The sequence below is a fragment of the Microcebus murinus genome, chromosome 1, assembly GCF_040939455.1.
Source record: "Microcebus murinus isolate Inina chromosome 1, M.murinus_Inina_mat1.0, whole genome shotgun sequence".
NCBI classification, from domain to species: domain Eukaryota; kingdom Metazoa; phylum Chordata; class Mammalia; order Primates; family Cheirogaleidae; genus Microcebus; species Microcebus murinus.
In genome coordinates this window covers 56,255,191-56,279,399 of record NC_134104.1, presented here as the reverse complement: position 1 = coordinate 56,279,399, position 24,209 = coordinate 56,255,191, and the positions used below count along the sequence as shown (strand labels likewise).

Genomic DNA, 24,209 nt, shown 5'->3' with positions numbered 1-24,209 from the left:
TATTCGACAATATAATCATGGAGTAATTAGCCCACCTCAGACATAAAGCAAAACAACTGTGACTTATTATCAAAACTATTTGTGTTACAGAAAGCTCAGCCGCTTGTCCATGAGGCAGAATCAGAAGAATGAGGACAAGAGGTTTGAGGAGGAAGGAAAGAGAAGTTTATTTTGTCGACAAAGGAGGAAACATGGCATATCAAAATCCCAAATTTCTTAAACTTAGGCAGAAATGCAGAGCTTTCAAAGGGAGCATTCTCAGCTTCAGGCAATTACTGTGGTTAACTATTGTAATTCTCCTGGTCTCTGCCAAAGACAAAGCCTGTGAACTCTGCCAGCTGCCCACCTGGGGTGCAGGCACCACCTGGGAGTTTTAACAAGAAGCTTAAGCCCCCTCAGGGATGCAGGCCAGAAAGCTGTTCCCAAAAAGAGTGGGGGAAGTTTTAAGGAGACAATCTCTTTGCCATTTTTTTTTCAGGCCATTCTCTCTGTTGTATATTCCCCACTCTCAATAGTTCCTTCCATATCTGTGGGAGGAGGGGAGACTACTCTGTCACATTTGCAGACTACTGATTAAACAATATATTCTAAAATGTTACCGCAGATATAGAAGCTGTAGCATTCAAACCACCTTCCTTGTGGTTCAGATGAGAAATAAATAAACATCAGAGTATTCTAAGCTATCATGCTTAAGACAACCACAGCTGACCACACTGTGAGAACCTAGTATCTAGTTCGTGTGTATAGGTTATGTTTCTATTTGTGCAATTAATGCTATTAGATGAAATGTTTGTATTGTGGTGGAAATGTCTATGATAACATCAGCCTGAATAGGAAATTCATGTGGGTGACTAGTTCAGTGTTAAATATGCACTTTAGAGAGACAGGTGGAGGAGAAGCGGGGAGATGCACTGCCCTGAGCAGTGGGGGTGGCGAGCGAGCTGGCTGCACGGGGATGGAGTGCTCGGACGCCCTGGCATGTTCGAGCAGAAGCCTGTGAAACTATATTTGGTGAAAGGCTGTAAAATCTCGAAAAGTGGTTTTGTAAGTAAACAGATTTTGCCATATAGGAACTAGGTTATCTGTAATGCAAATAAAAGAGTCTAACTTTTGAGAAGAACAAATGCAAAAAAATGATTGGGGCTTTGGCATAGAAATTCTCAACAACCATTTAAAAGCAAATATAGTCAGTGGCACCAATGAAAATGGTGGAGTAGGGAACTCCAAAACCCTTTTATTCCGCTGAAACTATGATTAAACTTGCAAAAATTATCAGAATGAACTTTTTTTGAACTCTGAAATCTAATATGAAGAAAAACCATACTACCCCAAGGGAATACTCAATGAAGAGAGAAACTGCTGCTAAACTTCAGCAAGAGAGTGATACAGTGTTTTGACACTCCCCAGCGGGACAGTGGCTATGGGGGACAGTCTCCCACACCCCTACTGTGGTTTGCTGATGCCAGAGGGGGCCATGCAGATATAGTTCTCAAAGAATTGTGGTTGTGTGTTTTGACTTGTCTAGTGACTCTCTGAGGGATTGGCTCAGGAGCTGGCCTTTGTTTCTTCCATTTTGGAACTTCTCAAGGCAGGTGGCAATTCTCAAACACCATAAGACAAATGCACTGGTGGCAGCTGCCCTGGGTGATAGAAAAAAGATGGGGCAAGCAGCAGACAGACCAAAATGTCTGGGAAGGAAGAGGCTGAGCAAAGAGATACAAGCGGTATTAAGGACTTTGAAAAACTCCTTATATATGTATATGAGTAAATTTAAAAGGCCATCCACATCACATGCCCAGAGAAAAGATCTGAGAAGACCCTAGGCTCTCCACCTGTAGCTGACATTTAGGCTCTGTGCAAATAAAAAGTGAAGGCTAAGGCAGAGCTGTAAACTACCTGAGCATTGAAAGTATGTCCTAACACACACACTGAGCCCATCTGCAAAGACTAGGAGACGTTTTCTTTTGGATACAGGTATTTAAAGACATAACTGTCAAATCAACAGCTGATCAATAGGCTAATGTAACAGAGACTTTAGTGGCGACACATGACAAAGAACACACTTTACAAATTAGTTTGGTAGTCCCTAGAAAAACAAAATGAATCATAACAAGTAGCAACAAAAAACCCTGGGGAGAGGGGAGAATCTAATTTCTAGAGTTGATGCATATAATATTCAAAATGTTCAGTTTTCAATAATTAAAAGAATTATGAGGCATGCAAAGAAATGAGAAAGTATGGCCCATGCACAGGACAAAAAAAGAAAATAGAAACTGTCTCTAAGAAAATATAGACATTTTCCTATTAGTCAAAGGCTTTAAATCAAGTATTATTTTAAATATGCTCAATTTTTTTGTGTGTGCAAAAAATATTTGGCCTTCATGGCTTCTGGTGAGTAATTGGCTGTTAATCTTATACACAATGAATCATTCTTGTTGTTCTTAAGATTCTGTTTTTGGCTTTTAACAGTTTGATTATAATGTATGTGTGGATCTCTATAAGTTTATCCTACTTAGGGTTCATTGAGCTACTTGGATGTATAGATTAATGACTTTTATTAAATTTGGGAAGTTTTCAACTATTATTTCATTAATTTTTTGCTGCTTCTTTCTCTCCTCTCCGTCTTTGACCTTTTGCACATGTAGCCATATACAAAGTACTAAAGAAAACCAGAAAAACACAACCTTACAAAATAGAGAATATCCACAAAGAGATAAAAAAGTAAAAAAATGAGCCAGTTAGAAATTCTTGAGCTGTGAAATACAATAATTGAAATAGCAAATTTACTAGAGGGGTCCAATAACAAATTTGAATGGTCAGGAGGAAGAAATAGGGAACTTGAAGATAGGTCAATTGAGATTATCCAAGTCTGAGAACCAAAAAGAAAAAAGATGAAGTAGAATGAATAGAACCTAAGAGGCTTCTGCAACACCATCAGGTACACAGTTATGCATAGTGGGAGTCCTAGAAACTCAATGAACCCCAAGTAGGATCAACTCAGAGACCCACACTGAGATATATTATAATTAAAATATCAAAGCCAAAGAAAGAGAGAAGCTTGAGAGGAGCAATAAGAAGTGATTTATCATGTGTACAAGGGACCCTAAATAAGATTGCCAGCTAATTAATTACTCATCAGAAGCCATGGAGGCCAGAAGGCAGTGGGATGACATATTTAGAATGCTAAAAGAAAAAAAAATGGTAAGACAATAATTCCATGTCTGGCAAAACTATCCTTCAAAAAAGGAGACATCAAGGCATTCCCAGATAAACAAAAGCTGAGGGAGTTTATTCCCATAGAGCTTCTCTATAAGAAATGTTGAAGGAAATCCTTTAGATTAAAATAAAAGGACACTAGACAGTAACTCACAGCAATATAAAGAAATAACAAACAACAGTAAAGATCGATATGTAAGTAAATATGAAAGCCAATGTTATTTTATTTTTGGTTTGTAATTTTTCCTATATGATTTAAAAGACAAATGCATAAGACAAAACTATAAGTCTGTGTTAAATAGCAACATTATTCACAATAGCCAAAGTGGGAAACAACCCCCAAATCCATCAGCTGATAAATGTATAAGTAAAATGTGGCATATCCATAGAGTTAAGTATTATTCATAAAAAGGCATGAAATACTGATACATGATGCAATATGACTGAATCTTTTAAAAATTATGTTACATGAAAGAAGCCAGATACTAACAGCCACTTATTCTATGATTCCATCTATGTGAAATACCCAGAATAGGCAAATCCATAGAGATAGAAAGAAAATTTGTGTTTGCCAGAGATTGAGGTGGCAGAAAGTGGGGGCGGGGGGCGGGGGGTGACTGTTTAATAGGCACAGGATTTCTTTTCAGTGTGATGAAAATTTTCTAGAATTTTATAATGTTGATGGTTGCACAACATTGTGAATGTACTAAATGTCGATCAATTGCACACCTTAAAATGGTTAAAATGGTAAAGTTTATGTTATGTGTATGTGTATTTATTGCAGCAAAAAATATACCTTAGTTACTTGTCACTTCTAGGGGGGGAACTCTTTAGAACACTTAAAAATTATGTGGAATGGAATTTTAAAAAAATTTTCAAAATAAACTTTTGATTTTGGAATGGTTGTAGAGACATAGGTAGTTGTAACAACATAGAGAGATCCTGTGTGCCCTCTACTCAGTTTCCTTCAGTGCTAACATCTTTCAAAACTATAGTACAAACACAACCAAGATACTGACATTGGTACAGTTAATATGCCAAACATTTCCATCATGTCATCTGCAAATAGGGACAATTTTATTTTTTTATTCCCACTGGTATGTCTTTATTTCTCTTTCTTGCCTTATTGCACCAGCTACGACTTTCAACACTATGTTGAATAAGAGTTGTGAGAGCTGACATCCTTGCTTTGTTCACTACCTTAGGGGAAAATATTCAGTTTTTCACCATTAAATACAATGTTAGCTACAGTTTTTTACAGATTCTCTTTATCAGTTTGGGGAAGTTCCCTCTTTATTCCTACTTCCGAGAGTTTTCATCATGAATTGGTATTATGGACAGATTTGTGTCCCTTCAAAATTCATATGTTGTAGGTCTAATTCTCAGCCTGACCATTTTGGAAGATAGAGCTTTTAAGGAGATAATTAAGGTTAATTGAGGTCAGAAGGGTGAGGTTCTAATCCCACAGGACTGGCGTCCTTATAGGAAAAGGAAGAGGCATTTGAGATCCTCCTCTCTGCACACTCTCCATACAGAGGAAGGTCCATCCGCAAGCCAGGAAGGGAAGCTTCACCAGGAACCAATCCTGCTGGCACCTTGGTCTCAGACTTCTAGCTTCTAGAACAGTGAGAAATAAATTTCTGTTGTTTAAGCCACCGGGTCTGTGGTATTTTATGGCAGCTTGAGCAGAATAAGACAATCGATGTTGAATTTTGTCAAATGCTTTTTCTGTGATTGATACATGCACTTTAGTTACTTGTTATGTTTGAGAGAGAAAAGAAACTAACAAATGACAGAGAATAAAATTGTCATCTTTTTTCTATGTTGTTACCAAAATTATGTAGCAGCTCATTTAAGTTCTATTGTAAAATCTGGGTGAATAATTCAGCAGAATTAAAAATTTATGTTTATTTTGATGGCTGCATTGTATCTCTATCATTTAGAATTATATGATGAAAAAATAGTTCAGAATAATTTTTGACAACATTCTCAAGGGCTGAGAAAGAATTAAACAATTTTTGATTTGAAAAAATATATTATTGAAAACTTTTCGAGCATCGTGATGACCATATGATAAAACTATGCTCTAGAATGGTGATGACCAATGTGTTAGCCACTAGCCACAAGGGCTGTTGACCCCTTAAATAGGCTAATCTGAACCGAGATGTGACATGTGGAGAATTGAAATGGGAAATGTGGTGAGGATGTGGTGCAACCTGCCTTTTGCAACTGATGAGAATGACAAATAGTACTCCTAGTTTGGAAGTATATTAGTTTGCTAGGGCTGCCTTAATGCAGTAACACCAAACTAAATGGCTTAAACAATGGATATTTATTTTTTTCCTGTTCTGGAGGCTAGAAGTCCAAGATCAAGGTGTTAGCCGAGTTGGTTCATTCTGAGGACTGTGTAATATGGTGGTGGTTGTTGTTTTATTGATTAAATATAATTTCTAACAATGTAACTGTTGAACCTGCCACTTTGAACCCTGGAATGCACCAAGATATTATTGTCATACACACAAAAAAATATAACTAATGCTTTGAACATACTTTAACTCAATGAATATATTGTTAGAGATCCTGGAAATTGCAGATCTGTTTTCTTGACTAATTCATGCAATAGGGAACTTGGCTATTGTTGGGTTGGCCTACAAGGACTTCTTGTATTCCTACTTGTATTTCTCCTTTTTACTCTTATAATAAAATGTTTTCTACATTTTTCAGGGCAATGTATGCACAACTTGCTAAAAGTCTCCTCTACGATTTGGACCACCCAAATAATCCAAATAATCAAGCTTAACACTGATGTGAGGATCAATACATCTATTTTAATATAGTTTTCAATTTTAAAAAATGCTTTTTAGAGTCAGTTTTGAGGCCCTGACTAGAGGCTAGCTCGTTCCTTCTTTTGAGCACCTGATTTAAGTCCACACCCCAACCACTTCCCTTATCTGGACTTTCACACTCTAGGTTATTATAAACCTGCCCCAATTGCTCCATGGCCAAGTAACCAGATAGCTACAAACAGTCTCATGGAATGTGAAACATTCTGTCCCCCAAAGCTTGTGAAGTTATTCAAAGTAGCCAATGCCCAGGGAGTCTGGGAAACTGAACTCTGCCCTGCTTGCCATACATAAGCTGCTCCCTACGGCTCCAGTTCGCTGTTGCTCTGTCCCCATGTGCAGCCACTGTGTGGCCTGCGTGATGGTCTTCTATTGTTTGGAGCTGTAAATAACAAAGAATGCTGCCTTTCACGTATATGAGTGTGTCTGCATTGTGTCCTGCCATCAAAAGGATATTTAAATGTCATATAACAAGAGAGAAGAATCTGTTCTTTGCCGCTGTCCTAGCTTCCAGTGGTTTCCTGGCTATCTTTGGCATTCCTTGGCTTATAGAAGCAGCATTACCCTGATCTCTGCCTTTATCTCCACATGGTGTTCTTCATGTGTGTGTGTTTGTGTCTAATTTTCCTCTTTTTATGAGAACATTGGCCATATTGGATTAGGGCCCAACCTACTTCAGTAGGGCCTCATCTTAACTAACTACATCTATAATGGTCTTAATTCCAAATAAGAGCACATTCTGAGGCACTGTGGATTAGAATTTCAACATGTGAATTTCAGGAGAAAAGACACAATTGACCCCATGACAGGAAGTATTTGTTAAATCTACACATATGCCTATCCCATGACCAGTCAATTTCATTCCTAGGCATATATCCAAGAAAATGGATGCATATGTAGAATAAAAGTTATGTGGAAAACAAAACTATTCATAGAAGTGTTTTTATGTTATCCCCAAACTGGAACAATCCAAACCCACAGGAAAATACATGAATACATTATAGTATATTCATTAAAAAATCACTCTGCAGCATTAAAAATGAACTATGCAGGCTGGACGCAGTGGCTCACACCTGTAATCTTAGCACTCTGAGAGGCTAAGGCAGGTGGATCGCTCAAGGTCAGAAGTTTGAGACCAGCCTGAGCAAGAGTGAGACCCTGTCTTTACTAAAAATAGAAATAAATTAATTGGCCAACTAAAAATATATAGAAAAAATTAGCTGGCCATGGTGGTGCATGCCTGTAGTCCCAGCTACTTGGGAGGCTGAGGCAGAAGGCTTGCTTGAGCCAAGGAGTTTGAGGTTGCTGTGAGTTAGGTTGATACCACGGCACTCTAGCTCGGGCAACACAGTGAGACTCTGTCTCAAAAAAAAAAAAAAAAAAAAAAAGAACTATGCAAAGAATTTCATTTATATGAAGTTCAAAACTGGCAAAATGAGCCAATAATGTTAGAAGTCTGAGTAGTGTTTATCTCTGAGGGAGAGGATATTGATAGAGAAGAAATATGAAGGACACTTTGAATAATAAAAATGATCAATACTTTGGCCAGGTACGGTAGCTGTAATCCTAGCACATTAGAACGCTAAGGCAGGAGGATAGCTTGACCTCAGTAGTTCAAGACCAGCCTGAGCAACATAGCAAGACCCTGCTTCTACAAAAACGTAGAAAAAAATTAGCTGGGTGTGATGATGTGCACCTGTAGTCCCAGCTACTCAGGAGGCTGAAGTAGAAGGATCACTTGAGTCCAGGAGTTTGAGGTTTCAGCGAGCTGTGATGATACCACTATACTTTACCCAGGCAATAGACTGAGACCCTGTCTCAAAAAAAAAAAAATCAGTACCTTGGTTTTGGAAATGATTAGATGTGTGCATATATATGTAAAAATTAATTAAGCTGTACACTATAGTTTAGTGCATTTTCCCATATGCAACTTATACTTTGAAAGTACTGTGTTTCAAATGAATTGCTATACGATTTATTTTTTTATTTCAGTGCTGTGGGAAAACCAATAAATAGTAAGAAGTGGCCCTTTTGCTTTACAACTCATCAAAACTCACTGACATTTCCTGTCAGTGGCTAATCAGCTAAAAGCATATATGGCAATGATGAAGATAAAGACAAATAAAATGATGAAGGAAAATTACATTCAATCCTGTTGAACCAAGGGTAAATAAAGCTGACCAAGAGAGACAGATTCAGAGTTCGTTAATTGAGTTACAGGGAATTTTTGTTTAAGTAGCAAACGACTCCAAATGCATACTTTGGGGAAGATTTCAGCTTTGAGGTTAATGATCTCTGTCATTGTCATGGCACCTGGTAAGTTGGATACTATGATATTTTCAGCTGACAAACAAGGATCTCAATTTGATGAAGATATTCTTGATCCACTCATAAGATATTTTGTTGTTGTTATTTGTCCTAGCAGCAGTGATAAATGTATACATTATTCAGCAAAACTCCTTCAGATTATTTCAGTGGTATACTGACTTGCTGACTAGCTGAGTCCGGGAAAATATTGGGGGTTGGGATTGGAGTGAAACTAAATTTCTGTGTCTGGACAAAATGTAGTGTTTTCCTCCAGTTTTTTGGCTTGTATTTTCATTGTCTCATTTGATGTCTTATTTTTTGGATCTTAATGTTTATTGATGTGTAATTATTTTCTTTATCCTGTGAAATTTCTCTACTGCTGATATTTTTAACACTGAGGATAAGAAGGAAACTCTACATTTCTATTTGGGCATTTTAAATTTAAAATAGAGGCAAGAAATTTGTGGTAGAATCTGCTTAAAATATGAGTATCAGGAAATGTAAGACTATCTAGATGATAAATAATTACTCTAAGTCATTGCTTTGCATAGATATTGTTTTCCCCAGTGTATGTTTTTATGTGCTTTGTCAAATATCAGATTGTTTTTATTTCTGGGTTTTCAGTCCTGTTCTATTGGTCTACATCTCTGTTCTTGTGAATTACCATGCTGTTTTGGTTGTTATAGCCTTGTACTATAGCTTGAAGTCTGTTAAATTGATGCCTCCCAATTTTTTCTTTTTTGCTTAAAGTTGCTTTAGCTATACAGTGTTTTCTCTGATTCCATATGAAACATAGAATTATTTTTATAGATCTGCAAAAAATGATGTTGGTATTTTAATAGGGCTTGCATTGAATCTGTAGAAATCACTCTGGCTAGTATAGACATTTTAACAATGTTGATTTGGCTGATCCCTGAGCATGGTATGGTTTTCCATCTGTTTATATCCTTTGCTATTTCCTTCCTCACTGTTTCATGGTTCTCCCTGTAGAGGTCTTTTACCTCTTTATGAAGTAAAAACAAAGACTATATGATCCTCTCAATAGATGCATAAGAAGCATTCAACAAAATTCAGCACCCTTTTATGATAAGAACGTTAAACAAAATAGACATATATGGGACTTACCTCAAAGATAAAAGCCATATAGGGCACACCCACAACCAACATGATACTGAAGGGGGAAAAATTGAAAGCATTCCTGCTTAGAATTGGAACCAGACAAGGTTGCCCTCCACCACTTCTATTCAGCATAGTGATGTAAGTCCTAGCCAGAGCAAGGACAAGAGAAGGAAATGCAAGGTATCCAAATGGGGCAGAAGAGGTCAAACTATCACTCTTTGCTGATGAAATGATCTTATATCTAGAAAGCCCCAAAGATTCCAACAAGAGACTACTGGAATTGATAAATAAATTCAGCAAATTCTCAGGTTACAAAATCAATGAGCTTCTACTCCTTGTCTCTCAGATCCAAGAAATTCTACTGAGAATGCAGCACCATCCTCAGAGGATATAATAGGATACCATTTCCAAATCTCAATTGTGCCTTCGAGAGGCCATTCAAATGCTCTATCAAGCTAGCACCCACATGCCTCTGCCCCATACCTTCTTGTCCTTTACCTTCTAATCTTGATTCTTCCAAGTCTTCTGACCAAATATTTCAAGCATTTGCCACTGCTCATGAGTTTATCTATTTTATTACTTGATCACTTTTTTCCCCCCACACAAAAGTAGAGTTACCAGATGTATTCAAAACTGTGCCTACTGGCAGTATTTTTCCAGATAAGATAGCTTATCTGGCAAAACAGCTGAAGTTGGGGATAATACTTGAGTAATTTACCTTAGTCCATTGTAGTTCACCATCCAGTGTTTGGGAGTGGTCAAACTAGTAAATAAAGTGGGGATATGATGGGGACAATATTTTAATAGCCTTTAAGTCTCTGAGTGGAGACCAATCCTTAGGTCTGCAATGTTAGCATTTATTCACATCTCAGCCAAAGTGGGAGGTTTCCCTTGGTCTTTCCTATTATAATAGCTCTTACCTTACAGATCAGGGAACCAACAAGAAGGTCTGCCAGTTGCTAAGTATGTCCATTCCAATTAAACATTTAGCAACTGAGAAAATCACCAATGGATTGATCTATGGACTTGGAAATTCCACTGTGACATGAACCAGACCCAGGATTTCTTTTATCACCTGCCTCTGATATGCTGCCACTCTGACAAGGGGCCCATGATGTGCTTCATGTCCTTGGGTATCAGGATCAATTCATATCAGTATTCAAACAGCTCTCAGAAGATCTTGGGTATTTCTTTGTCCCCATCACTCTCTCAGACACATACACAGACACTCATACACACACTCCTGGTTTCACTGAAGAATGTCCTTGATAAGTCAATAAAAAATATCAATTTTATTAAATCTCAACCCTTAAATTCACCATCTTTTTAATATTCTATATGATAAACTTAGAAATACACAGAATATAATTTTGTTGCATAGTAAAGCATGATTGTTATCTTGCAGAAAAGTATTTGTATCAGTTGTGCTAATTGCAAGCTGAAGTATCTTCAACTATGTTTTTACATCCAGTGTGGGTAAAATGTTCACTAAAAGAAAGAACGGTTTTATGTGGCTTTAAACAAGATCCACTGGTAGGATTGACGTGTAGAAATTTTTATCATTTTCCTTTTGCATGTGTGTGTCCAGTTAACACTTCATCTGTAGTGATGGATACCAAAGTTGTGCTCTGCTGCCCTCCTATTCCATTGACAAGTGTGGGGGTAACAACATGGGAAATAATACTCAAAGACAAGCCTTAGCAAAAAAAGCCTGCAGGAGTAATACAAACCAAACCAGGAAAATAAATTGCACTAATAAGGGAATAACCTGGCCCTCCGGGCCTGACCAGAATCTTCACCTTCAAATTGATCCAGTGGCCATCACTCATGATGGGCATTACAGGGTATAATGGTGACACCTGATAGGAATTACCATCACAGGTATCACCTCCAAGTGTTAGGTAAGCAACGTTATATGCTGTGATATTTCACACCACTAGATTTGTGACTGAAATATCTCTTCAAATTCCATATTCCTTATATTAAGACTGAAGCACTTTTACCCCTATATCACTGTAGTTCCCCTGAAGCGACCTTGATTCTAAGCAGGAATAGAACTGTAGTATGCAAGACAGTAGCAGGGAAGCCAGCTGCACAGATCTCCTGGACCCCAGAAGGCGATGATCTTGTCACTGAGCAAGAACATGGCACAGTGACTGTCCAGAGTACATACCTCTGGGAGGGCCCTGATGTAGCTTCTGTGACCTGCTCCGTCTCCCATTTGACTGGCAACTTGTGTCTGTGCATAGAGCTGCTTCTTGATTAGTAATTCTTCTAGTTTTGTGTTTGATTCTTCCCTTGTTTCAGAGGAGTTAGCTTAAGAAGGAAAGAAGTGTGCAGAGATATTTCATTTATGCTCTCTCCAGCATCTGGAGAAAGAAGTATAATCAAATCAGCTCATATGAAATGTTCACATTGGACCAAGCTTCCTGGCTGGGGAAGAGGGAGGAGTGGTGGCATGATCACCTTGTACAAAATAGTTGACAAAATAAGGTGTCTAATGAACGAAAAAATCACTGATTAACAACTTGCAAGCATAATTTTCAAGATGTTAACATGTTTTTCTCCTAACGATGGTATAAGCTGTCATTTCTGTTTTATAATAATTTTTATATAATTTTAGTATGGTTAACTATGTTGTTGAATAAGACTTTGTGGAGATACAATGGCTCCCATTCTATTTGAGTACATACAATTGGTTCCATTACTCTTCTCAATATATTTTCTAGCTTCAAGTAGTTTATGTATGGATGGAAAGCAGATGACACAGACCTATTCAATGCCTCTCCCAGAAGGTAACATGCTTCCTAATGTAGTGGCTGGCACTGAGGGGATGGAGAATTGACTCTTGTTAGAAACATTAGCTGATGTCCTTGCTGGGGGCCAGGTGATCTGAATGTGGTGATCCGAGTGCTTTGGGATGCGGGACCTGAATGACCCAACCTCTAGTTGTTCTTTAAATAAACCATGTTCTTGCTTGTCCCTGAGCCTTTGCAAACTGGAGTGGTAAGAAGAGCATGGATTTAACTGCCTCTTAGATCTACATTAAGGTCCCACCTCATTCTTCGTCTATTTATGTGATCATTATTTGACCATGAAATGCAAGGGCTTGAGTACTACAGCAGAGACAGGTGAAACCAACACAGAAGAGGTGAGATACAAAATACATAGTTCAGCAAAAATATGTTTCATCCACATAAAAGTTTGTCCCCCCATAGCTGGTTCTGCACATGTAATGCCATCACTGACACTCACCTCTGTTGCAGACTCGAGTTGTGACAGATTCCTTGGTCCGTATACTAATCACCTCTCAGTAGATGCCTGCTAGCCAGTCAGGGACACATTGTGTCAGTTATGGAAATGGTGAGGTTTTTGTGTCAGAAGATGCTTATAGGATACAGGGTTAATTTTTACTTTAACAGATGGACAAAAGAGGTCACCTTCTATATTTAATCCTGATAATTAGATTGGATATACAGAAATAAAATCCATGAGCAAAGTTCACCACTAAACTATCTGGGGATGCTGTGTGTGACTTAATAGGAAGGAAAGGAAACTCACCCAAAGACTACATTTGATAATATCACATATTTGCAATAAAATCCTTTTTATGGAAAAGTTCTAAAGGGAATTTTTCTTTTCTTCTTTTTTGCTTCTGTTTTCTTTGTTTTTTAAAGTTTATGTACCACACTACTTTTTATATTTTACCAGAAATAAATATTTCTAAGCATCTCTTATCACTGGACATCATCGATTTTCATTTTTGTGTGATGGCTTACGGGGTGAAATTATAGAGTATTTCAAGATTTGTTGATCCCACAGACTTTGTTTTTCTCTAAATAAAAAATAAACTTAAAATGTTCGGCTAACTCAACCTGAATGCCATATTGTTTACTTTTAATGAAAAAAACCATGTACTTTCCACATTTACGTTTGTCTGAAATGACACTGTTTAGTGATAGAGAGGCATTTAGTTTCAATATTACTGATTTTTTTCTCATCGAAACTCTTGGAAAAAGACAACTACATTGCTAATCATATCATTTTCTTTTCTGAGGTATATGAATTATATGAAAAATCTAATAATCTCTACCACCAAAAGATTAGATTTAGAACATTGCTTTTGTTATTTAATTTAGAGTTCTGTTTTCTTGTCTGTTTCTAGACATTAAGACTCCTGAAATAATTTCAAAAAACCTTATAACACATTTTATTTTCTTAATAATGCAGAAATGCAGGAGAATCCATTAAACCATTAATCTTTGGACTGGGTTCAGTACATTAAATTTTGTAAATGTTAATTTCTTATGTAAGTGTTGTATCCTGGGATATGGTCACCAGCAAAGTTAGTATCTAGTACAACTTCATGTAATATGCTGGGAATAAATTTAACACATGGAGTTCTTTATCAAGGTTTTCTTTTATCGTTCTCCTTTTGTGTGTGTGTGTGTGTGTCCAGTTAACACTTCACTGTCTGCAGTGATAGACACCAGCGCTGTGCTCCACTGCCCTCGTACATTGACAAGAGCCGTGCTAACAAGATGGGAAATAATCCTCAGGGACAAGCCTTCCTGCACAAAAGCCTACAGGAGCGACACAAATGAGATCCAGGATACCAACTGTACTGATGACAGAATAACCTGGGCCTCCATCCCCAGTCAGAATCCTGACCTTCACATTGCTCCAGTGGCCATCACTCATGATGGGAATTACAGGTGTGTGACGGTGACAGCTGATGGGAATTTCAATCACGAGTATCACCTCCAAGTGTTGGGTAAGGAACGTCATATGCTGTGTTATTTCACGTTACCAGATTTGTGACTGAAAATAATGTCTCCATAAATTCCATATCCCTTATGTGAAGACTGAAGCATGTTTCCCTTGCATCTCTGCAGTTCCCCCGGAAGCGAGCCTGTTTCTCAGCAGGAATAGAGCTGCGGTGTGCAGGGCAGTAGCGGGGAAGCCAGCTGCACACATCTCCTGGACCCCAGAGGGGGGTGCTTGTGTCACGGAGCAAGAACGCTGGGGCAATGGCACGGTGACTGTCAGGAGTACATGCCACTGGGAGGGCCCCGATGTGACTACTGTGACCTGCTCTGTCTCCCATCTGACTGGCAACAGGAGTCTGTTCATAGAGCTGCTTCCTGGTTAGTAAATCTCCTAGTTTTTTCTTTGAGTTTTTTCATTCTTTCTTAGGAGTTAGAAGGAAAACAGAATGTGCAGAGAAATTTTGTTCAAGGATGCTTTCTCTAGCCTCCACTTTATCTCCCTTTACCCCACAATAAAGAGATATGTTTAAAAGAAAAATACAGCAATTTGTTGTAAAAAGGGCCCCGGTGTGACCACTGTGACCTGCTCTGTCTCCCATCTGACTGGCAACAGGAGTCTGTTCATAGAGCTGAATCCAGGTTAGTGCTTGTTTCTTTTAGAAGAGCAAACTTGATGTTCAAATTTTCTTTCGTAGAAGATTATGAATAACCAAACACAGGGTAAGACAATTTCAGCTTCTAATTTGAAAATATTATCTAAAACTGAGAAATGCATTGGTATGCTAGAGAAATAATTTTTACTCCTTTACCAAATAGGAGAAATTTATTTAATAATTGCTTACTGATACTTCTCTACCTTTTAATGAGGCAGCCATAAAAATCTGTTTTGCTAACTTAGTGATCTGTAGGCTCTTACTTTGACATTATTATCTTTATAAAATATCAATACTTTTGTATAGTTTTAACAGTACTCATTCACTAGATAGCCAAAATTGACATTTATTCCCTTCCTGATTTTCTATTTCTTATCGTAGCCATCACATGTTGTAGCACGTGTCAATACTTTCACATGTATTCTTTGTTTTTCCTGACTAACCTACCATCAAGTCTAAATTCTTACTTTCTACTTCTTATCTCTAGACCTATGGAATTATTGCCAGTATTACCTGACTCTTCCTTCTATAGAATATTCAACCTATACTCTAAGTCTTTTTTCTCTTCTGTATCCTTAAAATCTTTACTTCATTAATTGTCCTCCCTCCTTTGTTTAGTATTTTCTGTTCCTTAAATGATTTCCCTAAAGCTACTAGTATAAACATGACTATTTTTCACCCATGTTTAAAAACTAGATGTTATAACTTCCTCAAACTCTTAGCTCTTGCCTTCTACTCATATCCAAGATGTTTTCTAAAGAGGAATCTATACTTACTATTTCTTCTTGTCACCTGACATTTATTCTTTAACCCATTTGCATATCCCTGCACAGAAAATGCTGACAAAAGGCCTAGAGAGCTCCCAGATTTATATGTCAAATAAAATTTTTTATTCTTTGTTAGCTTTATTAGATTATGTGTAATATTTTTATAATTATTATTTTAAAATATGCAATATTTAATAATACTTAATAGTGGATACTTTAAAATAATATTTAATCCTTTTTAATATTTAATAAATTAGCTTGTTTATAACATTTGATATGGTTTCTCTCGCTTGCCTTGTGTTTTCCTCTTATTTTCACTTGGTTCTCTTCTTGACTTTCAGTCAACTTTTTAGTTTTCTTAAATAGATTCCTTTTATTTTGTCATACCACAAATGAAGGCATTTCTTTGGGTTTTGTCTTTGTTCTTTTTCCTTTACCTCTCTTCCTCGAGTAATTTCATGTATACCTACAGCTTAAACCACTGCCTAAGTCTTTACTGTCAAATCTGTATTTTTGCCCAGATTTTTTTTCTTTGGCTACATAATGATCAAAACCAACTTTCAACTTGACAGCTTCACCTACATGCACCAAGGGCAACTGAACTTACATATATCTGTAACGGAGTTCTCCTTCTTTACCCATTCATGAGTTCTACAGTTATATTTTATATCTTGATAAATGACTCAAGCCAGACAGAAACTTAGAAATATCCTACGACATTTCTCTTTCTTATTCCTCATATTCAAAACCAGTCACTATGTTTTGTCGAATTGGCCTTAAAAGCCTTTCTTTAATCTGGGTCTTTCTTTTTCCTCCCACTACCTTAGTTGATCACATAATATTTATCACTAGGACTTGTGTCTCACTGTTTTCCAGCCTGCACCCCATGCATGTGGGCCTCTTTGGGTTCTTCAAATGTTTTTACATGTGATTTCTACCTCCCCACAATACATTTCTTTCATTGTACTTTCTTTTGCTGTATTTGATCAATTCTTATTGACTATTTAAAAGATATTTATTGATTTATTTATAGAGATGGTGTTCTTGCTATGTTGCTCAGGCTAGACTCAAACTCCTGGGCTCAAAGGATCCTCCTGTCTCAGCCTCTTGAGTAGCTGGGACTACAGGTGTGCACCATTGTGCCCAGCTGAAGTTTTAAAACTTAGTGTGCTTGTGGAGGGAGGGGAGCAAGGGCATTATATGCAACCTTAAAATTTGTACCCTCATAATATGCCGAAATTAAAAAAAATCTTAGGTGGGAAAAAAGCAGGGCACAAAAGTTATATGTATATCAGAATTATGACTATCAATAAATCAAGAAGTGATATCTAAAAAAAACACAAAACACACAAACAAACAAAAAAACTTAGTGTGACATTGGTCCTCTGGGATGATTTTCCCTTGCCCTGAAGTTTGGTTAGCTGTTCTGCCTGTGTGCTCACAAAATGCTTCATGCAGGCCTCTGTCAGAGTACTTCCACAGCGTGTAATTGAATGCTCTCCATTGTTTTCTCTCATGACACTGCTGACACCAAATATGTGTGGGGTTATTTTCCCCACACCAACCCATTCTCCAACTCTCCAGACACCAACTGGGTGTCCTACAATTCAATTTAATTCTGACATTAACTACCTGGGGTTAGCACAGGCTCTGTCCCACAAGACCTCCCCCATTTCAGACACCAGTCACAAATCCCAGGTCACCACGTATACTTCTAACCAACTGGCTGTAAATTCACACAGTCCCCTTGTCATGTTCAAAAATTTCCTAGAATGGTTCACAGAACTCAGGAAGGCACTTTAGTACTACTGGTTTGTTACAAAGGATAGAACTCAGGAACAGCCAAGTCGAAGAGATGCATAAGGTATGGAGGAAGGAGCTTCCATGCTATCTCCAGGAGTGCCACCCTCCTAGCTCCTTGATGTGTTCACCAGCTCAGAAGGTCTCCCAACCCCATAACTCACCCAACTCTGTCATTTAGGGTTTTTATGGAGGCTCCATTGCATAGGCACGATTGATTAAGTCACTGGATCTTGGTGATTAGCTCAATCTCCAGCCCCCTTCCCTCCCAAGAGGTTCATAGAGAAGGTGGGTAATGTGTAGGCTGAAAGTCCCAACTCTCTAATCACACCTTGGTCTTCCTGGTGATCAGCCCCATTCTGAATCTCTCTAGGGGCTCTCAGCTCCTATGCTCCAAATATGACTTAGGTTAACCCATCTTCAAATCTTTTCTCAAGTTGTTCCTTTACTTTGAAAAGCCCTTCCTTTTTCTTTTAATCTATTTAATCTTACAGACCAGCAAGGCTCAGTTCAAATCCCACATCTCCCTGATCTCACAGTTGGAGTTGATTAACCTTTCTTATTCCTTAAGATGATTTATAACCTGTAATGTTTACTTAGAACTGTTTGCTCTCTTGTAAGTTATCTTTTCATTTGTGTGGGTCTGACTTCTCCAGTTGGATTGTGAGCTTTTCGAGGACTCTAATCATGTTATCTTCTTATTCCCTCACAGTGCCCAGGAGATTGTCTGACATTCTTCTAGTTTAGTCTTTGACTTGGTTATTTAATGGGTTGAAATGACCTCTTGGAGCCAAGAGTTAGACTTGTATTTAGAGTTCACGTGCTCTTTAGGCTGCTGTTTTCATAGGAGAAAAGACTTCAGAATGATGCACCTAATTAATTTAATTTATCTTTTCAACAATTCTCAGGGCTATTTCACAGATAAACAGAATGAAAATAGGAAGACACATAAAACACTTTGCTAAGGGGTTACATCGGCTCAGTGACAAAATCACTTCACTGTGCAGAAAGTGTTATCAGATCATGCCCAAAATATTAAAAAAATAATGTCCTTCAAAAAAACTAATATTTTCATGGAAGTCAAAAAATCAATTTTTCTTATAAAATTGGGAAGTATTAGCAATGCTTGCTGTGCATTTATTCGTTCAGAAAATATTTCTTGAAAACCTACCATGTACAAAACACAGAAGTGGTTTCTAAACTCTGTTATGAAAGAACGATACATTACTAACCTTCAAATTATAATTTAGAAGGTTTTATGATTATGACAGTCTGTGAACTTTCAGGAATAGTTAAAAATGTGCTTTTAAACTATTGACTCTAATTTGTTAATTACAAGAATCTCTAAAATGATTTTTGTTATTTCTGCTTTTATTTAAAGGTCTCACAACCTCCAGATCTCCAGCATTGTCCTTACTAATTATTCTCTATGCGAAACTCTCTCTTTTTGTGGTAATTCTGGTCGTCGTGGGATTTGTTTTCTTCTGGGAGATAAATGATTGCAGGTAGGAACTAGAGACCGGAAAGTATAAGACTCATTTGAAAGAAAACATTATTGTTAAGACTTTGAGTTTATAATGTACGGAGAGAAGCTTTACACCTATTTTGGTATGTTGTGATTTTCCCTCAGCCCCTTCTATAACAAAGGCTTTGTCAGCAACGGAGAGCCCAGGCAGAGGGCCCCATAGCACTGCGGCAAGAACTTCTGCTCCATTGCAGTTTTGATCGAGGAGACACCTGGCCTAACTCACACCTTGATAATTCAGTGGGGAAAAGGAAGCTGCTGGGACTTCTCAAGTGTTTACTTCCAAATTTCTTTGCTGAGGGCTTATGTTCACCCCTGCTTAATTACATATTTTATATTTTATTCCTAGGGAATGAAAATCTAAAGAGTTGGAAGTCAATTTGGACTTGAGGAGACATCACATTTGCAGTCAGACTTCAAGTTCAAGGTCTAGCGTCACTGCTCCTGTGACTCTTTGATGCCTTCAAGTTCAGGAGAATCATGTGATAGTTTGCAAGGCCTGTTTCAAACTCTTAGCACACAATTTAATACCATTGCAAAACTTAGCATCTGGCATCATGAATGGCTAGGGTGATTTATCCACTTTCCCCTTTACCTTAGTTCTTATTTGCAGAGTGAAACAACGCTACTTCTCCAACTAAAGAGGAAGATAGCTCAACAAAAGGCAAATACTGCTGGGCAGTTTTTCTACTCACCTTGGGTTCTTTGGTTCCTCTGCTCACTTGAGATAGTAATCAAGTTGCAATGGCAGGAACCACACAAACACCATCTTCAAGTTGGTCAGTGGTTGACCTTTCATCTCTTTCTTGCTTGCTAGAGATTAGTGGGGCAGTTGAATGGCATGTTTGGACTGATCGTTGAGCACATGGCTAGGAGTCATTTTTAGTAGTACTTGCATTTTAGCAGAAATTATAAGTTGATCCTAACTAAGGAACTGTCAGGTTCATTGGAGACAACACTAAAGTTCCCCTTACCTTCGAGCTCCAATGCCTTGACTCTCTTGTCTACATTCTAGGATGCAGAGGTTGAGATGGATTAATGATGGTAAGAGTAAAATATTGGTAAAAGCCTAGTATTGTCTATGGCCACTGTGAACAGAGACCCTGTCTATACTTGATACAGATGGTAATGCTATAGTTAAAAACAGCCCTTTTATTTAAAAGAAGACATTTCTTATGTTAAGTAGCACGTGATTTGGGCTGTTACTTACTTTTATTTTTAACAAAAATCTAAGGAAGAAAATGAATGCATAATATTGGAGGATATTATATACACATGTTAGTTTAATTGTTGGTACAAACAGGCCCCAAATTTTAGTGTATTTACACCACTACGACTTAATTCTTATATCACACTCCAGTGCAGTTGGTGAGGCAGGAGCAGAGGGCTAGAGGGGTGTTGATCTCCAGTTCAGATGATAAGTAGGAAACAAGAGAGAAAATGGAGGATTTTATGTGGGAGGTTTTTATGGGCTAGGCCTGGAGTAGCATTCACTTCTGCTCACATTCCACTTGGTAGTACTCAGTTACATGGCTATCCTAACTTCTACAAAGACTGGAAATTGTAGTCTAACTGCCTTGGAAGAAAAGGAATCAGGTTTGGTGCACATCTACCCAGTCTCTGCTCATAGTAAAGAATATGACAAATACTAAGATTAATACTTACTCTTTCAGTAATTGAACATGAGTCAAGATATAATTAAATTAGTAAATAATGCCATATTTATAAAAGATATAAGCTCTTTTGTCTCTTTCTATTTTGTTATAATTCTTTCATGTTTAAGAAAGGACATAGAATGGGAAGTTCAGTAATACACAGACTAAAAAATACTGTGTCAGAAATTACTAATTGCCTGGCCCACTGCTCATCCTTCCCTTTCTTCTTCTTCTTCTTTTTTTTTTTTTTTTTGAGACAGAGTCTCGCTTTGTTGCCCAGGCTAGAGTGAGTGCCATGGCGTCAGCCTAGCTCACAGCAACCTCAAACTCCTGGGCTCAAGCAATCCTCCTGCCTCAGCCTCCCAGGTAGCTGGGACTACAGGCATACGCCACCATGCCTGGCTAATTTTTTCTATATATATATTAGTTGGCCAATTAATTTCTTTCTATTTATAGTAGAGACGGGGTCTTGCTCTTGCTTAGGCTGGTTTTGAACTCCTGACCTTGAGCAATCCGCCCGCCTCGGCCTCCCAGAGTGCTAGGATTATAGGCGTGAGCCACCGCGCCCGGCCCTTCCCTTTCTTCTTATAGCAGATGATTATATTCATAACTCTGAATATTTCCCAACCATGTAATTTTTCAGTTGGCTTCAGAGTTCTTTTCATACAGTGGGTACATATGTATCCACCCCACATAATTTGCTTTGGTCAATAAAATGAGGCAGAAGTGATAGTGGGCCAGCTGTGAGCACAGGCCCCAGAGATCCTGCATATTTCTGCTTGTTACTCCACGAGGACAAGCCTGGCCCAGCCAGGTGGAGGATGAGAACCACACAGAGCAGAGCTGAGTGACCTCAGTCCGACCCCGCCTCCCCATTGAGCCCAGCCTGGATGATCCAATAGTCAGCCACCCCCTGAACACATGAGGACGCGCAGTCAAGATCAGCAGACCTGACCCCTGGTTGATCCCAGACATATGAACAACTGTTGCCACAGAGGTTTTGACACAGGAAAGTGACTCCTGATGCTGGGAGCCACTTGAAGTCAAAGTGGGTCCTTGGCTTCAGGCAAGAAAACATTCAGGAGCCAGCCAGCAGTATAAAGCTAAAGCAGGATTTATTCAGAAACTACAGAAAGTCTACTCCACAGACAGAGCAGAGGCTAGTTGTCCCTGCAGAAGAGGACTGGCCCTCTGGCTCCCATTGCCTAAGAAAAGGCTTAATTATAGCTAAATAAGAGGAGAAATGTTCATGGAGGGGTGGTGTTTCCTGGGATCGGGATGACACCCTCTTGTCCTCCATTATCTTGGTTCCAACGGGTTGAAACTTGCCCTGCTTCCATCCTGTTTTATTCAGGGTAGTTTGAAACTTTGTTTTGAGACTTGCTGACCCAGGCAATGCTGCAGCAAAGCCCAAAGCAATGGCCAAGGCAATGCCTAAAGCAGTACCTGCCAGTTCCCTGTCTCAATTTTGTGGTTGTTTATTACACAACAATATTGTAGCCTTAGGTAATTAATTCCCTGTCTCAGTTTTGTGGTTGTTTGTTGCACAACGTTATTGAAGTCTTAGGTAACTGATACATTGCTTAATAACATGACTCCAATTTTATTTATTTGGGGAATATTCTCAGCTCAAAGGTATTTCTCACTTTGCCTTACAGTTGTGTATGACCACCTACTTAAGTTTTGGCAAATGAGATACAAGCATAAACCTTATTGATATTTTCAGGGAAACTCTTTAAAGAGAAAGAAAGGATACTCTTTTGAGTTTCTTTCTTATCTCATGGACTGCAACAGTGAGGTGACTGGAGGGCCAGTAGCCGGCTTGAACATTGAGGATGGAAGCCACTCACTAAGATGAAAGAAAACATGGATGGAAGGACCCTGGGCCTGATGACCTTGGAGTTGCCCTCCAAGCTCTTGACCACCTACTTACCCATTGACTTCTTTTGTGTGAGACAGAATAAACTATTTTATCCATGCCACCATTAGTTTGAGGATTTTATTGTACATACAGCTGAACTCAATCCTAATTGATACGAATACCTAGTTTGTTAATTTGAAGGTTTGCCGCCAATCTTGCAACAGCAAGTTATGTTCTACTTGCGCATTTTCATGGCCTATTTTTGTTCTTTCCTTAGAGACAATAAAACAGTTGTCCTAGTCACGTCTTGTTATGGTATATTTTCATTCCTCCTGTAGAAGTAATGAAATGGACATAATTTCAGAAGATAGGAACCCCAGGTATGAGATCCATCTCTGAAAATGCCAGGAGAATTGTTGGTTATATAAACACAAGGGATACTGTAGGCTTGAGGTGGGAAAGGGCTTTGGAATCTGGAGGTGCTCAAAAATTATCCAACAGTGTGTTGGTCCCTAGAAACGTGAGCACACGTCTGCATTACAGGATTGGGAAGATAAACATACTGTTGTGGACTCTTAGAGAGGATATGAGCAGGAGAAACAGAGGAACTGAAATCTATGGGACTTTACTGCATTAATTTTTTCCCCCACTGAATGGACTCTATTATTTCTAGAAGAGATTTATGTGAATTCATGCTACTTCTCTATCCCATTCTTATTGCCATAATTTTTTGGGTGATGTTAGATTAAAGAGTAAAAAGGTACAGCTACCTCCTACCCCTATGCAAAGATGGAAAAAAAACACCCCCCATTTTTTTTCTGTATACACATATGTGTACATATACAGTTGATCCTTGAACAATGTAGGAGTTAGAAGCACTGACCTCACCACACGCAGTCAGAAATCTGCACATAACTTTTGACTTCCCCAAAACTTAAATACTAATAGCCTACTGTTGACTAAAATCCTTACTTATGACATAGGCATTCAATTAACACATATTTTGTGTGTTATGTGTAACGTAGTGTATTCTTTCAATAAATTAAGCTAGAGTAAAGAAAATGGTAAGAAAATCATAGGGAGGAGAAGATATGTTTACTGTTCATTAAGTGGAAGTGAATCATCATAAAGGTCTTCATACTTATCTTCGTGTTGAGTAGGCTGAGGAAGAGTAGGAAGAGGAGGGGTTGGCCTTGCTGTCTCAGGGGTGGCAGAGACAGAAGAAAATCTGTGTAGAGGTGGGTCTGTGCATTCAAACCCATGCTGTTCCAGGGTCAGCTGTATACATGCGCAACAACTTAATTGTGGTTCTAAATTGAGGGAAATTGGGAGCAACTTTTAGCAAAACACAATTGAAAGCCACTAGATGGTGCTTCAACTTAACTCTTAACATTTTGAAGCAAACTAAGATCTGCTAAGATCTACTAATCTAAGCCAAAGTAATCCTGCATTTCTTTTTCTTTAATTTTTCATACAACTGCCTGTCCATTTACTAATTTTTTAGGTCTTCTTAGATGGTGGTTTTGCAACAATTACAGAAGAAGGAGAAAATGGTTTAACTCAAAATTAAGGAGAAAAAACTCTTTTCAGTCCTCAAACTTGAAGTGTACTGTAGTTTCACTTAATTTTAATAAAAACACTTTGTTTACTAAATAAGATAGAGTGGATATTAATAGTATCATTTCAGAGAAAGG

The 24,209-nt window shown here is 38.2% G+C and overlaps 1 protein-coding gene across 1 annotated transcript; it reads left to right on the top strand.

Moving 5' to 3' along the window:
• Positions 1-13,824: 13,824 nt before the first annotated feature.
• Positions 13,825-22,623, top strand: LOC105883911 (cell surface glycoprotein CD200 receptor 2). Its single transcript, XM_012787487.3, has 4 exons — positions 13,825-14,259; positions 14,381-14,632; positions 18,856-18,979; positions 22,381-22,623. The coding sequence occupies exons 1-4, from the start codon at positions 13,881-13,883 to the stop codon at positions 22,391-22,393; spliced, it is 768 nt and encodes a 255-aa protein (XP_012642941.3). The 5' UTR covers positions 13,825-13,880; the 3' UTR covers positions 22,394-22,623.
• Positions 22,624-24,209: the final 1,586 nt, after the last annotated feature.